At 55.1% G+C, this 15,038-nt stretch overlaps 1 protein-coding gene across 6 annotated transcripts in view; it reads left to right on the top strand.

Annotated features, from left to right (window-relative positions):
- The window catches only part of PARP6 (poly(ADP-ribose) polymerase family member 6), a 44,734-nt gene extending 34,834 nt beyond the window's left edge, over positions 1 to 9,900 (top strand). For 3 of the 6 annotated variants that reach the window (XM_067556140.1, XM_067556139.1, XM_067556138.1), the window contains exons 20-23: positions 4,245 to 4,324; positions 6,499 to 6,562; positions 8,308 to 8,392; positions 9,144 to 9,900. In XM_067556140.1, coding sequence (XP_067412241.1) covers positions 4,245 to 4,324; positions 6,499 to 6,562; positions 8,308 to 8,392; positions 9,144 to 9,246 — 332 coding nt within the window. In that variant the 3' untranslated portion in view covers positions 9,247 to 9,900. Of the gene's footprint in view, positions 1 to 4,244; positions 4,325 to 6,498; positions 6,563 to 8,307; positions 8,393 to 9,143 lie in introns of those variants that run through there. The other 3 variants (XR_010921399.1, XR_010921398.1, XR_010921397.1) reach the window with 1 other exon arrangement.
- Positions 9,901 to 15,038: the final 5,138 nt, after the last annotated feature.

The following is a 15,038-nucleotide window of genomic DNA, read 5'->3' as shown; positions in this document are numbered from 1 at the left end:
CTTATTACTGTTTAAATTAGCTATTTATTCCAAAATCTCCTTTACTGACACCCCATCATCTGAGACAGTTCCTCAGATTTGTCATCTAAAATGAATGGCTCATGTATGGGGATCTCCCTCATCTTCTGCAGTGAAGACTGATGCAAAGAATTCATTTAGTTTCTCCACAATGGCCTTGTCTTCCTTGAGTGCTCGTTTAGCACCTTGATCAACCAACTCCTGTCCCCATTGATTATTTGGTAGGCTTCCTGTTTCTGATGTACTTTAAAAAAATTTGCTGTTAAGATTTTGTGTCTTTATCTAGTTTCTCTTCATAGTCTTTCTTGGCCTGTCGTCTTATATTTTTACATTCGACTTGTCAGAGTTTATGCTTTGTTCTATTTTCCTAATTAGGATTTGACTTCCAATTTTTAAAGGATACCTTTTTGCCTCTAACCACATCTTTTACTCAGCTGTTTAGCCATGGTTCTCTTAGTGTTTTTTTTTTTTTAATTTGGACTATGCATTTAGTTGGAACCCCTGTTATGGTGGTTTTAAATAGTCTCCATGCAGTTTGCAGGCGTTTCACCCTTGTGACTGTCCCTTTTCATTTCCATTTAATGAGCTTCCTCATTTTTGTGTAGTTCCCCTTTTTGAAGTTAAATGCTTTTGTGGTGGGTTTCTTTGGCATTTTTCCCTCCAAGGATGTTAAATTTATTATATTAGGGGCGCTATTACTGAGTGGTTCAGCTATATTCACCTCTTGGACCAGACTCTGTGCTCCACATAACAGAGTGAGAGCACGACGCACCTGAACTACAACTGCCGCAGGCAGCGCAGCAGCATTTCCAAACTGAGCTATTTTGGTTTCCAGATGAATTTGTTCAGTTTCCCATTTTTCAGAGAAATAATATTTTCCATGGAAAATTTTGACAAAAATGCCTTGTTTAGTTTGTGTAGAAATTTTGCTGTAGAAAAATAACCTGTTTTCCACCCAGCTTTAATTAACATACTTCCCCTGCTGCGTCTCTGCCAGGGTTCACGGCTTCCTGGCTGACCCAGTTCTCTCTGCCTTTGCATCAGCATAGTGAGAAGCCCGATGCAAACCGGGAGCCCAGTCCTGCCTCCCTTGCGTAGCTGTTGCTTTTGTTGGCTTCAGTGGGAGTTTTGCTTCCACCAGGGACCCGGGAGTAGGGCCCTTGTCTCTCAGCCCATCACCTCTCGGGTCTTTCCTGCACTGGGGTTGCTTTGTTTAGTTGATCTGCAGAAGTCTCTCCATGGGGACTTTGAAAATTGGGCTTTATCTCTTCAAAAGAGCTCAGGCCTAGATCTTCCGGGCCCGGGGCCAGATTTTCCAAAGCGCCCTGCACCCACCACACTGAGTGGGCGGAGCAAATCGGGCCCATCATTTGGGTGCCTCCCTGGGAACCATGTTGGAAGTGCTGATCAGAGCATCCTTCCTGCCCCGCTAAGCTGGAGAAGACCAGTGACTTGTCCCGCTGCATTTCTCAGGGGCTGGAGTGAGATTGGCCCTAGGTCTAGTCCAGTCTTGTATTAAATCAGCTGCTGCCCATGCATTATAGAGCAAGGCCAATTTAAAGCCCCTGAGTGTACGGTCTAGAGAGCAGTCCCACTTGGGGAAGGGATGATTTTGTGTTGGAGGCCGTAGGAGGTGCTGTCACGTCATGGTGATAGGCATGGTGTGGGGGGGTAACCCTGCGTTGGTGATTCCAGCGATGGTGGATGGGGAGGGGGGTTCCTGCTCTGGGGAAGGCTGCAAAGCACTGGCGTGGCTGGATCTGTTATCTGCTCTCCCTGCTTCACCCTCCGTCCCTCCTCTCTGCTCCGCTCTCCTGCTGAACAGGACAGTTCCTGTTGCGTTTCCATGGGCGAACACTTTGCCTCCCTTTCCCTCTGCTGTGGGGCACCAAGAGGAGTCCAGTCAGCCAGTCTGGATGCTTCAGCAGAGCCATGAGGAGGGGAAACCTGACCGCCTGTCCACATAGCCAGCTCTGTCCCCTCTCCACATGGCTCAGTGGCCACACCGGCAGCAGGTGTGTGAGGCAGAGGAGCTGCCCTGGGCGATAGGTCACCCCAGCCCCAGGCATTGCTAAAGAGCTGCAGTAAAAGCTGCTGGAAGCCGTAAGATCTCCCTGCTGGAGAAATCTCAGCACAGCCACAGGCTGACATCATGGCTACTGGCAGGGTACTTCTGCCCCACGGCCGGCCTCGCAGCAGCTGGCAGGCAGATGCTTCCCAGCTGGATCGGATCTTCACCTGGATCATTCGGTGACAGTGCACGTTTGGGGGCACGGCTCAGGACAGCAGGGAAAGTCCAGAGGCCGTGGGCACCTAGGTAGCCAGCTGGCTGCTCTGCGCTTCATCTGGCTTGTGTGGATCAAAGCTGGCCCCTGGCAGTTTGAGAGGGACTGGGGGAGATCATCTCCAGAATTCGAGCTCCAGACTCACCGGGACACACAGACCATAGTTTCTCAACCTGTGGTATGCGTACCACCAGGGGTACGCGAAACACAGGCAGGGGGTACCTGGGGAAAAACAGAGTGAAGGGGAGGTGGGTGGCAGCTGCTGACTTTTGGGGAAGCCAGGCAGCAGCAGCCCGCTTCCCTCCCAGTCATAGCTCCCAGCTGGGAGGCAAGCGGCAGCCACCGGCTTTTGGGGAAGGCGAGCAGCAGCCGCCCGCTTCCCGCCAGTCCCAGCTCCCAGGTAGGAGCCCAGTGGCAGCCTCCTGCATCTCATGAGCTGGGCTCACAGCTGGGTGGCAGCCACCCGTGCCCTGGCTCCAAGCCCCGGCTTGAAGATGGGCAGCAGCCGCCTGCCCATATCCCTGGGTCCCAGCTGGCGCGGAAGCCGCCTCTGCCCCAGCTCAGGTTGGGTGGCAGTCGCCCACCTCCCAGGCTGGCAGCCAGGTGGCAGCCACCTGCAACTTGCCCAGGGGGCAGCCCCCCTCCCTGGCTCAAAGCCCAGTGCCCAGAAACTTGTCAATTTCACTGCTCTATGACAGCCTCAGATTTGACCAGTTACCCTCATTTCCTGTCTCTCTCTCTCTCTCTCTCTTTCTGGCCCTCCTTCCCTGTCTCTCTCTCACCACTTCCTCCTCTCAAATCTATGGCAAAAAATTTGGTGTGTCGCTTTATATTCCCCAGCATTGCCAAGCCGCTCAAAGCCTCCTAGCTTTGGCCAACATCACCTCTAGCCCAGGTACATACTTGAGTTTTGCACCCCTGGTGTAGAGGTGGTAACCCTACCCACACTAGATCTGACATCTGTCACATCACGGCCTTATATACTCAGCCCTGCTTCCAACATATGGCTCGCATTAGTCTGTAAATGCACAATCCCGTGGAACACTGAGTGTTGGGTACTTATTAACATTTTCAGAAGTTGGGGGGTTCTTGCTACTTACAAGGTTGAGAAACGCTGCCATAGACAAGGCTCAGACCCCGCCTAGCAGCCTGTCACTCCAACTCCACCCTGGTCCTTCACGATGGCCCAGGCAGCTCTTGCTGGTTTCATCCCAGCTTTGCAGCTGCCGGCTCTCTATCGGTTCTCCCACCTGCAGCGCAGGGCCCGTTCACTATTATTACAGTCTCCTATTCCCTGAGCACCTGCTGAGTGTTATGTTACAGGGCAGGTATCACGTAGGCAGTGCGGTAGGTACGCCGGCTAGGACAGATGGGCTGGTGGAGCAGTGTGCTGGGCTATAGCCTGGGAGACAGGTTCAATTCCCAGCTCAGCTGTACACGCCTGTGGCTTTAGGCAAAATGTGAGCTAGCGTGTGTCTTAGTTCCCGTCCGAACCAAGGGGAAGATCCTCCCATAGAGGCTCTGGCTGAGGGGCTGTGTTAAGAACCTACCTCAACATTACCTCTGGGTGCAGATGATCATCTCAGCTCTTGCCCAAGTGATCTCCAGGGATCTGTGTCCCTGGGTGGTGTATATTCTGCAAGGCAGACCTGTGTATGGTGGTGCACACGTGACATTTGTGCCCCTCTCTATGACAGTGTCCCCGCACCCCTTCATGTTCTTCATGGGAACTTCCGCTGGGGTCATGGTACAGCTTCGTTCTGCCCTGATGTGTTTGAACACAGCCTCGGGTGTCTTGCAATATTGAGCTCCATGGGGAGCTGACCTCATCCTTTCACCTCCTTCAGCAAGCACCCGGGACCCTTGACACAGCGAGAGGAGGGCGACCTTTCCCCGGTGACTGCTGACCTGTGGTGTTGTTCTTCCTTTATTGTCGAACAGGGATGGGGAAAGGACAGCACCGGATACCCTCGAAGGATGAGCTGGTCCAGAGATATAACCGAATGAACACCATCCCCCAGGTAACCGGCGGTATTGCTTGCTGGGACTTGTCCCTAGAACCCCAGCCATGCACAGCCTGGGTTTGTCCTTCTAGTCCCACGTCCACCGCAGGGATATGTGCCAGGCTGGCGTGCGTCGTGCCGGCTATGTGTTTGAGCATCAATCACTGATGCTTCTGTGCCTATGGGGAGGGAGTACTGTCCAGGGGTGAGAGCAGGCACCTGGGATCAGGGCTAAGGGGGTCTATTGCTGTTGTGTTGGATTTTCGGTAAGTGACATAACCTCTCCGCCGGAGATTTTCAAAAAGTGCTTCGTGCTGGCGTGACTCTGCTCCCGCAGGCGTCAGTGGGCATTTGGATTCAACAGGAGCAGAGCTAAGTCACACTGAGCAGTTCTGAAAACCCCAACTTCTGGGACTCAGTTTACCCATCTGTAAACCGCGTATCGTCTCTGGTTAGTGCCCTGGACTTTCGCACCTGGAGACCTGCCTTTTAAATCTAGTGCAGATGTTGGGTGGGATTTATTCTGGCCCGCAGTGACGGTTTTTGCAAAGCATGAAGCTGACCCTGTGTCCTGAGACAGTTTGGCACAATTAGCAGCCTCCAGGGGAAGGACCAGGCCTGTGACAGCAGGGGCTGTGAGCAAGGCTGGCTTGCATTGGCAGAGCTGTGTGTGTGTGTGCACCAATCTTGTACAGCCCTGCCTACCGCGAGCCCAGCCTGAGCCGGCAGCCTCTCCATGTCGCACGCATCCAGTCCTGGCCCTAACATAGGAGCAGTGAGCCTGGGAATTCCCCGCTCGCCGGTCGGTGTGGGTTGGAGTGGGCAGCTGGCTCTTAGGTTATGCACAGGTTTGGATCCTGAGCAGGGGGTGCAGAGCCTCCTAGAGGAAAAGACCCACCCCTCTGTGACCCTCTGTTGAGAACCGTACACCTCTGAGTTACCCCTCCGCCTCCGCCTCCAAGTGAGAGCTGTGCTGGAGCTGACACTGAGAGTCCGGCCCTGGCCACCCCGGCGTGCCCACCTCACCACACACTCCTCAAGGCTCTGCCTGTCTAAGCCTTGCCTTGCCAGTACCAAGCCGTGAAGCCCCGTTCCCGGGTTCCTCAGAGCCGTCTCTGTGCAGTGTCCAGCCCCTCTCAGCGGACACACGCAGCCTCCAAAGAAACCGTGCACGCAGCAGTTGGTTAGGTTAGCCGAAGACTCACCCTTTACTTCCGTGCGCAGCACTGAGATGGCTTGGTAAGAAAACACGACGACGCTGATTAATACAGAGCAGAGATTTAAGTCAGAGCAAGCTAGAGGCAGGGCCGGTTACAAGCAAAACAAAAATAAAAGCCGCTGTCTAGCACTGAAAGCTTAACAGATCCCAAGCCTGGTCTCACCTATAATGTGACTCAGAGACTTCAGTCCCCATGGCTGACGGATCCGCCTTTCACAGGTTCCAAGGGCTCTGGTCTCTTTTAAGTGATCGACGCCTAGAATGGCTTTTTGCTCCCTCTTACTTTTTCCAAATCCACCCTCTTTGTCTCAAGGCTTCCCGGGCGAGCTCCTTCCTCCATTGCTTGTTCACTTGATGGCCTTGTTCACCTGACATGTAAATGTACGTTCTTTGTCTTCTGCCGATCAGCAAGCCAGTCAGCCAGGTGAATACACACGGCTTTGCCTGGGGCAGGCTGGGGACATTCCCCCCCCCCACACACACAACTCTCTGCACCCGACCCGCACATGCAGTGACTTTCAGTGTACGTATGATACCTTACATGACCCCTTTTAAAGACACACTGGGACGACAGGTTTTGGGGCGGCAGCGAGTGTGCCAGGCCAGACACGAGTTATGGTGCAGGGGGGGGGGGGGGTTCTGCCAGTGGGCACGGGGGGACACTGGGTATCCAACCCTCAGCTGAGAGCTCAGCACTCAACAAATTACAGAGGACAATAGCTGAAGAAAGCAGGGCGGAGATCCGGCCCTGGGGCCAGATCGCAGGCTCCAGGCTTGGGTTATCAGTGTTGATACCTTGGCTGTGGTCTGTGCGCACTGATGTTGGCTGCTCTGCTCTGCTCTGCTTCTGTCTCCGACCAAGCTCAGGCTGTCAAAGGGGCAGGGCCAGCCGCGGCGAAGGCAGAGCCCTGATGTCATCCAAGCGGGGTGCCAGGCCAGCAGTGGTGACCCTGACGCTGTGCTTTGTTTGCAGACTCGATCTATCCAGTCCCGGTTCCTGCAGAGTCGGAATCTAAACTGTATAGCACTTTGTGAAGGTAAGAGGCAGAGGAAGGGGCGGCCTCGCTCACCACCTGGGGGCCCAGGAATGGCACTGGGACAAGGGAGGCAGGTTTTGGAATGGTGGGTGCCCAAAACCTGACCGCCTGGTGCCTGCTCTCTGAGCGCAGACTGTCACAGCGTGCCATCGCCCCCTCCTGCGCTGGGCCGCTGGTGGCCTGCTGTCTCCATGCCCATTCAATACCCTGGCCGTCCTGCTGTCCCCTGTGTAGGTCACCTGGGCACACACATGACCTGCAATGGATGGACTGTGGCAGAGTGTCCCGGGGTCTGTGCTGGGGGCATGGTTCCTTCCCCTGCATAGGAGCATCCATGCCAGTCTGGGGCAGGTCCATGGCCAAGGGGACATGCCACATTGTCTCATTGGAGCTTTGGCTAGCGTCACTCAGGTGTATCTCCCCTGATCCGGGCACCCTGGCTTGGCATTTTCAGTGCAGAGCCTCTAGGCTTTGGAATTGGCTTATGCCCTCCATTGGGTCTGAGCCCACTGAGCCTCTTGGCTGGCGTGAAGCCTTCCCATTCCCTGCTGGGGTTGGTGGGCAGGGGAGTTTTGCTCTGCAAGCAGGGCAGGAAGCAGTTTTCCTGCCCTGTGAAAAGTTGAGCTTTAGAAATTTCTTCCAGTCCCAATAGGGAAGAAAAGTCAAAACCTCAAAAATGTTCATGCACCGAAAAGCCAAAGCCATTTTTGGGTCAGCTCAGTCGTGCATTTCATTGCCATAATGGCAAAACAGTTTGGCCACTTTTCACTTTTTTTCTCTAAATGGCTTCAGTTTTATAATGGAAAGTAGTTCTGAACTGGGAAACCCTGAATATTTTGTTCTGAAAAATTGCAAAATGGGCATTTAGGAAACGTTTTTTCCAAATATTCTTTGGAATTGAGACACGTGTCAAAACTTTCTAACTGCACGTTTTGGTCTTGACAGTTCCGCGTTTTTTTTTTTTTTTGTACAAGAAACGTTTAATTGAGACAATCCCAGCCAGCTCTGTGAGCTTTGCCCGGTCCATTGGCTGTTTCCTGACTTGGCTGGCTGAACTGCAAGCTGTTGGGGCAGGGACTGTCTCGTGCTGCATGTTTATACAGCTCCTAGTGCAGCGGGGCTCTAGGGGGAGTCGGGGCTCCTAGAAGACCCAACACTACAAGAAAATAATCATAACAATATTTAGTTGGTGTTAGTCAACTCCTTTCTGTGTGTTTTTAAACAAAATTGTGTAGGTAGGGGCCTTGGGGCGATCTTATTGAGTCCTAGCGTTTTTAAGACCAGCCGGAATCATTAGCTCATCGAGTTCAGCGGTTCTCAACTGGAGGCCGTGGCCCCCACGGGGCCGTGACCAGGTTTCAGGTCTTTCAGGTAGAAGCGCCTTAGCTTCACGGGGCCCGTTTGAGGGTCCTGGGCACTTGCCCTGCTTGTCCCACGCTAACGCCATCCCTGGTTTTTCATTGACTGGATGTGTAGAAAACCAGTTGTTGTGGCACAGGTGGGCACCCCTGGCTAAGGGGCATCCATCAATGAATGGGTTAAACGAGGTGACCGGTGGGCGTGCCAGCAAGTCTGCGGCACTAGGTGTCAGTGGGACAGTCGCTCGATAATGGTGCAGAGGCCCCGGTGCTGCAGGACAGTCATGGCCTGGGTTAGCTCCATAAGGACCAGCGTGGCGTGTGAGCCGTGAGGGCAGCGGGGGGGCTGGCTTGCTGGCGCCTGTCTGACGCCTCCTCCCTTTGCAGTGATCACCTCGAAGGACCTCCAGAAGCACGGGAACATCTGGGTGTGCCCGGTCTCGGACCACGTCTGCACCCGCTTCTTCTTTGTGTGAGTGCCGGGGGGGTGGGCGGGGAGGAGCCTGGCTTGGGGCAGCTCCCCTTTGCAGACGTGTCAGGCCAAATGGCACTGGGCAGAGGGGGATGCCAAGAGAATCGCGAGCCGGCGAATCAGCATTGCAACCCAGCCCCCCCGGGGGAGAGGAGAGCGCAGCGCCCGCCCCCCCACCTCCTCCCCCCCGGCACTGCCCCTGGTCACAGCAGTGTCCTGTGCGCCACCAAAGAGCTGCCCCGCTCCCCACTGGCCCCTCCTTCCACGCCAGCCCCCCATTCATTACCACCCCCTCCCCCTATGGGAGAGGATCCCCTGCCCCAGCCAGCTGTCAGCAGTGGGAGGAAGGCAAGCCCCAGAGCCTGCTCCCTTGGGCCCGGTGCCCTCCGGCAGGGGGCACAAGGGGGTGCTAGGACCATGGGCGGCACTGCGCAGGGAGGTGCTGGCAGGCAGAACCATTGCCCCATTGGCAAACCTGGGTGGTTTAGCTGGGGCTGCCATCTCCCTAGGGGCCCATCTCCCTCCTGCCAACCCCTTGGTGTCAAGGGGGGGTGCCCAGATGCAGAGCGAAGGGCCTGTCTTTGCCAGCCAAGACCTCCCCCTCTGTCCAAGGGCCCTGGAGACCCCAGCTCTGTGCCCCGCGTTTAAAGGCTCCATGATGGGGCAGAGCTGGGCAGGTTTATCGCTGGAGCAGGGAGACGCTGGTGACGGGCACTCTGGGGAACCTCGGGTGATCTCTGTACCCTCCCAGGTACGAAGACGGACAAGTCGGAGACGCCAATATAAACACTCAGGACCCCAAGATCCAGAAGGAAATCATGCGTGTGATTGGAACTCAGGTCTACACAAACTGAGGGGCCCTTGCAGAGCTCATGCTTGTCTTGTGGGGAGCCGGCGAGCCGCTGCCCCCGGCGCGGGCGGAGAGGAGCCAGGTGTGTGAGGCTGCCCTAAGGAGCAAGGAAAAGACTGGCTGCACGAAGGGAACAGACAGACGTGCGGGGGGAGGGGGGCCTCAGCCTCCTCTTTGGAGGAGGACTCTGCCGTCAGCCAGCGCCACATCTGGAGGGCGACAGCTCCGGTGCCACATCTGGGAAGCAGAGGTGCAGGTGTGCATCAGGTTTCCCAGCTGGCTCCCTGCTGCCTGGGCGTAGATGTGAAGCAGAGAACACGGCCAGGGCGGGCTTGTTGATATTTCCCCCTTCCGCCCCCCCGCCTTGATCACCCCGTATCCCAGCACTGAGCAGGAGCCAGTGGGCACATCCTGCCTCATGTGCCTGCCCTAGGACTGGGGCGTTGCTCCTGGGCACGTGGCCGTTCTCAAGTTTACAGCAATGACATTTTTAACAACAATACACAAAGTGAAGCAAAACAAAATGGTTTTAGCGTATTAAAGTTCTTTAAAAAACTGTCCCTGTCTCTGCCTTTGTGTGCTGGGCCTGTGCTGGGAATGCTGTGACCACCACGCGAGGTTGGGCCATACAAGGGTAACAGCCTACTACCGCAGCGTTACAAGCCCTTGGGACCGGCGGGGGTTCAGAATGCTGTGCAAAATGCTGGGACTGGTCTTTGGAACATTTACAGCTGCGCATTGACTTAATAAGCTTCGAGACGTCACTGCGCAGAAGAAAAATGCTGCTTTTAACCAGCTTAATTGAAACGAAACAGGCACAGCAACACTTTCCTTCCCTTGGCAAAGCGTTTGATTTCTTTTGAATGTGCACTTTGTTTTTAGTAGTTTACGCTGAACACAGGACTGCGCTGTATTGGCTTTCTCTTGGCTCTGCCGCTGCCTGGCTGCGACGGGCCGGTTCCAAACGAGGTGTGGGGCTGGTGGGTCAGTGCACAAAGCTGAGGGTTACTGTACTGCTTGTGGCTGGCCCATACGGAGGGTCTCTTAGCAAGGACCACCTGAATCATGACTGCCCTGTGGTGCTCAGCTGCCTTGGTGGAGGGGGGGGGAGATAGGGGCACTGGGTGAGGTATCCCAGCCCGGCTTATTGGAAGTCCTGGTCTAGGACCAAGACAGGCCTCCCCTTTAAGTCCTCCAGCGCTTTAGTGATGGCTCTATGGCAAGGCCTATGTGTGGGGGGGCGTAGAGGTGACATTGAGGGGCTCAGGGTGAATTCTGACCCTATTGAAGTCCATGGGAGTTGTGCTGGCGGGGGGGGGGGGGGGGTGTCTCCGAGCCCGGGCTGTAGTCTGAGCAGGAATGTCTACACGGCTAGTTTTAGTCCCCTGGTGTGAGCTCTGTGAACCCAAGTCGGTTGCCCTGGGCTCTGCAGGTCGCTGCTGCGGGGTAACAGCGTTTGCAGCGTAACCGTCCCCGCTCACCACTCCCATTGACTATGGCGGGGCCTCAGCCCTCTGCTAATCCCGTACGTTAGTGTCTGCATCCTCCCCAACCCTCCCAAAACGGAGGGTCCAGAAAACTCAGGCCTTCACCAACCACCACCTTTCAACCTGCCCCGACAGCTGCGCCCTAGCCCCATTGCCATGCTTATTGACAAAGGAAACACGGTCCAGGCTGGTGAGAGGCTCTCTGGAGCCGTGCGGGGTGTGGGGAGAGAGATTTCTTAGCTCGGTACCAGCCCATGCTGGCCTGGGAAGAGCTGGGATCTTTCCATCCCCCACTTCTCCCTGTCCCAATAAATCAAACCAGCCCTTTGGTGCTGTGGCCTTGGAAAACTACATGCCAGGCCTGGAGGGGAGCAGAAATGTCAGCACTGCCTTGGGGGGACATGCAGGAAAAATGAAATCAGGAGAGCAAAGGCTTGTGGCAGCATGACCATGAGAAAAATACCAGGGGCCTGGTGCCAAATGGCACCATGGGCCAGGGCCAGCTGTGCCCTGCAGCTGGACAAAGACACAAAGATTGATAAGCGACTCCCACATGAAACAACAAGGAAAACGCCCGCCAGACTGTGCTTTATTTCGATCTAAGCATTAGCAACAGAGCTACCTTCCATTCGTCTTCCTTTAGATCACAAAGAAATCAAAATAATTGGCACCAACTGGAATCGCAAAGCCCTGGTATGGTCGTCGTCGTCGTCGTGTGTCCCCCCCCCCCCCCCCCGGCCTCGCCCACCCACTCGTCCCCCCTGTATAGTCCCCCCGGGAGCCACAAGCTCTGCTGGGAATCATGGGATAGCAAGAGAGTGCAGGGGGCAAAGGTTTAAAAAAAAATAGCACATTTAGGTGAGCAAAGAGGTGGGTGTGACCCAAACAGACTCATAGCAGCTTGGGGTTGGCAGGGACCTCAGGAGCAGAGGTTGGACTAGATACCTCAAGCAGGACCAACCACAAAAATACCTCTAAGTATGGAGATGCCACCCCCCCCCCCCCACCCGCAGGTAACCCATTCCAGTGCTTCACCACCCTCCTAGGGAAAAAGTTTTTCCTAATATCCACCCTAGACCTTCCCCACTGCAACATGAGACCATTGCGCCTTGTTCTGTCACCTGCCACCACTGAGACCAACCTAGCTCCATCCTCCCCGGAACCCCGTCAGGTAGTTAAATCTGTCCCAGAGGGCTGGGGCAGCGTGTGCTGGTCTCTTTGGCCTACCTGGGATGGTCTATTTGTTGTTCTCAGCCCAGAAGCCCACCTAGACCCTGCCAAGCCCGCTGAGGGCGGGGTGCAGCTACCCAACGTCCCAGGACGTTGCTACTGTGGCACGTTGTTTGGGTGCCTACGAAGGAAGATGGGGTCAGTAGCTGTTGGCCGGACGGCTGCAATGTCTCCCCTGCCCATTTCCCTGCTCCTCTCAAAACAAGGCAGGATTTAGGAGTTGCTTTTCAGCCTTCCCGCTGCGCGTGTGAGGCGCCGGGAGCAGCACTGCGTGGCTGTGCCTGGGGCAGGGCAAGGACACAGGACAAGGGGTGCGGCAGCAGCATGAGGGCGTTGGCACTAAGCCAGGGGTTGCCGCACTGCGTTCCCAGGGTCACAGCTGGGAATTGGCAACACCCGCCCAGAAAAGCTGTGAAGGGGGGGCGGGGCGGTGTCAGGTCGCACAGTAACTCACAGGGCACCCATTTCTAGCCAAGGTGGGGTTTTTTTTGGGGGGGGGGGGGCTCCTAAGCTGAAGTCAGTCCTCTGGGGGGACAGCGTGCTGTGATCCCCTCAGCCGCAGCCTCATCCATCTCTTATCCCCAGAGCAAGGGGCTGGACCAGGCGACAGAGGGGGTGAGAACATTGCAGGAATGCACCATGCAGAGCATCGTCCGGCCGCCATAGGCAAGCTTAGCATGCCTCTTACTGATCCACGTGGGTCTCCTAGCGCGGGCTCCGGCCCACTCCTGGACACAGACGTTGGGCAGGGGGACAAAGCGCCAGGGAGTTCCCAGTCTCCAGCTAAAGGGAGGAATGGCACAAAGCTCCTGGGAGGGGCCGCGGCTGGTCGGGTGCCCTAGTCTCCGAGGAGCTGTCCCAGCTTGGGGTGATCTGAGCTGGGCAACGTGGGCTGGGGCAGAAATAACACGCTCGACCCTGAATGGATCCTGCTTCCCAGGGCTGCTGGCAGGAAGTCCGGCGGGGCCATGCTGTAGCGAGGGGTGGTAAGGGTGAGGCAGTGGAATATGGGGCTGGGAGACAGCGGCCTTTATGCCAGAGGTAGCGTTACAGCGAGCATGCCCCTGTGAGTGCCCCCGGCTTTCCTTCAAGGTAGCAATAGACTGTGGCAGCAAAAAATTAGCCCTTAGCGCCAGCAGGCAGTGCTGTGTTTGTGGTCAGTGGCAATGGGGGGGCAGCTCGCCAGGGAAGAACAGGGAGCACAGGACTGCGTCCATTCGTCCGCGCGTGAGCTCGACCCTGCCGGGGCTGGGCGAGGGCAAAGGAGCCCAACCCCTGCGCCTCGTTCGCACGGTGAAACACACCTTGTTAACCAAGCACCAAGGGGTTGTGCACCCCCCTCTCCCCCCCGCGACCCGAAAAGGGAGCCAAAGTGCAAGAGAGTCTTTGGGATTCAGACAGGGAAGCCCCCACCACAGTCCCAAAACTCCAGGACATTTGACCCATCAATTTTCCATGCTACCCCCTGTCCGCTTCCAGCGACCCCCAAACGCTTTTCTTTTAGGAAACATGGGCTCTGCAAAGGCGTTTTTGGCTGAGTCTAGGTCGCAGGCTCTGCAGTTCTGGCTCCTTCCATGTTCATGGACCTTCTGTACCATGGAGCCTGGCCAGGGCATGACCTTGTCTCACTTCTTTTGCTGCTGGCGGATCTACTAGACCTTTGAACTCAGAGGAGTTGGGGGCGCGTGAACTGCGCCAAGCACGACAGCCCAAGGCTGAGGTTAGCTCATTGCCAGCTGCCGAGGCTGTGTGACCGGGCTCAGTGGTTTCCTTTTCTCTTTTAGGCCATTCGGTGAAATGGACCACGAGGAGTGTTACACGAGCAGGCCCATCGGGTCCGTTTCAGCCTTTCAGGAATGCTCTTTCGGCCTGGAGCCTACAGGGGTTAGGCACTCAACTGCCATTAAGTCAATGGGCATTAGGCGCCTACGTCTTTTAGGCTCCTTTGGAAATCCCAGCCCGCATTCCTCCCCTGCAGAAATTATGAACAAGCAAGGGCAAACTGGCATGTCAAGCCAGGACTGTCCACCACGCCAGGGTGTCCAGGGGTACAGTCGCATGTGGACTGCATGATACAGAAAAGAGGCTTAGGACCAACCACCGACTGCTGAATTTGTGAGAGTCAGGAAATTCTAAAAGAATCTTAGACTAACACTAATTGCTTCCTCACATCCTGCAGTCCCTGCTCTCGCAGCATATTTAAAAACACGCCTTCTCCCAAGCCCTCACTGAGCAGGAATGTACAGTAACATTTCAGTGATCTGAATTTCCTCTATTGCTTTTCACTTACTCCGTCGTAGTTCTCTGCTGTTCTAGTCAAGTTCTTATGCTGTGCCAATCATCATGGTATCTGAATGCCTATTTGGTGTTGCCCAAGCCAGTAAGAGTCCAGGAACGCCTCTGCAAGTCTTGGTTTTGCTTACTCTAGACCGATGAACAGATATTTAAGCCAGACTAGCTTTACGTCCCTTAGCCTTAATGCTGTCTGGTTTAACAGGCTCTGTAGAACATCCATCCCTTTGCTCTGCACTGTTGTTTGATTCCCAACAGTGGGCCAGGGCAGCAAAGCTGATCTCACTTCCCTTCACCATCACTTTGTCAGTTACCTGCTTGGGGCAGCTAATCCAAACCAAAATGGCAGGCAATGGGCTACCAGAAGAGCATCGTGTCTTGAAATATGTACAACCTTTTCCCAAGGTTGAACTGCAGTGGATCATTTGACAAAGGAAGCTCTTTGCCTCATTCATGCAACAAAAATTCAGCAGAGTAAGTTAATGGTTGGTCAGAAGACCCTGGGCCTATTTCTCCATTGTCCTGCAGCGAGGGTTGCCATTTGCACTGGTACCAAGTGGATATAAGATACAACAATTCTGATCTGGCAGAGTCCTTCGCTCACTTTGAACAAGTGTAAATGATGACACAGGTTGCAAAGTGAAGGATAAGCAGGGCCTCTGGCTAGCGAGTGCATTTCTTGCATGAGTCGAGGTTCTCAGCTGCCCTTCACCATTAAGAGGAAACATATTTCTTTATGATACGCAATAAATTATGAATAAACAAGATCTCCCACTTACTGTAGCTT

Source organism: Emydura macquarii, unplaced genomic scaffold (genome assembly GCF_026122565.2).
Source record: "Emydura macquarii macquarii isolate MOO-44397 ecotype Brisbane River unplaced genomic scaffold, CSIRO-AGI_Emac_v2 contig_1644, whole genome shotgun sequence".
In the NCBI taxonomy this organism is placed as follows: Eukaryota; Metazoa; Chordata; order Testudines; family Chelidae; genus Emydura; species Emydura macquarii.
The sequence above is the reverse complement of the archived record's forward strand: the minus strand, read 5'-3'. Positions and strand labels throughout refer to the sequence as shown.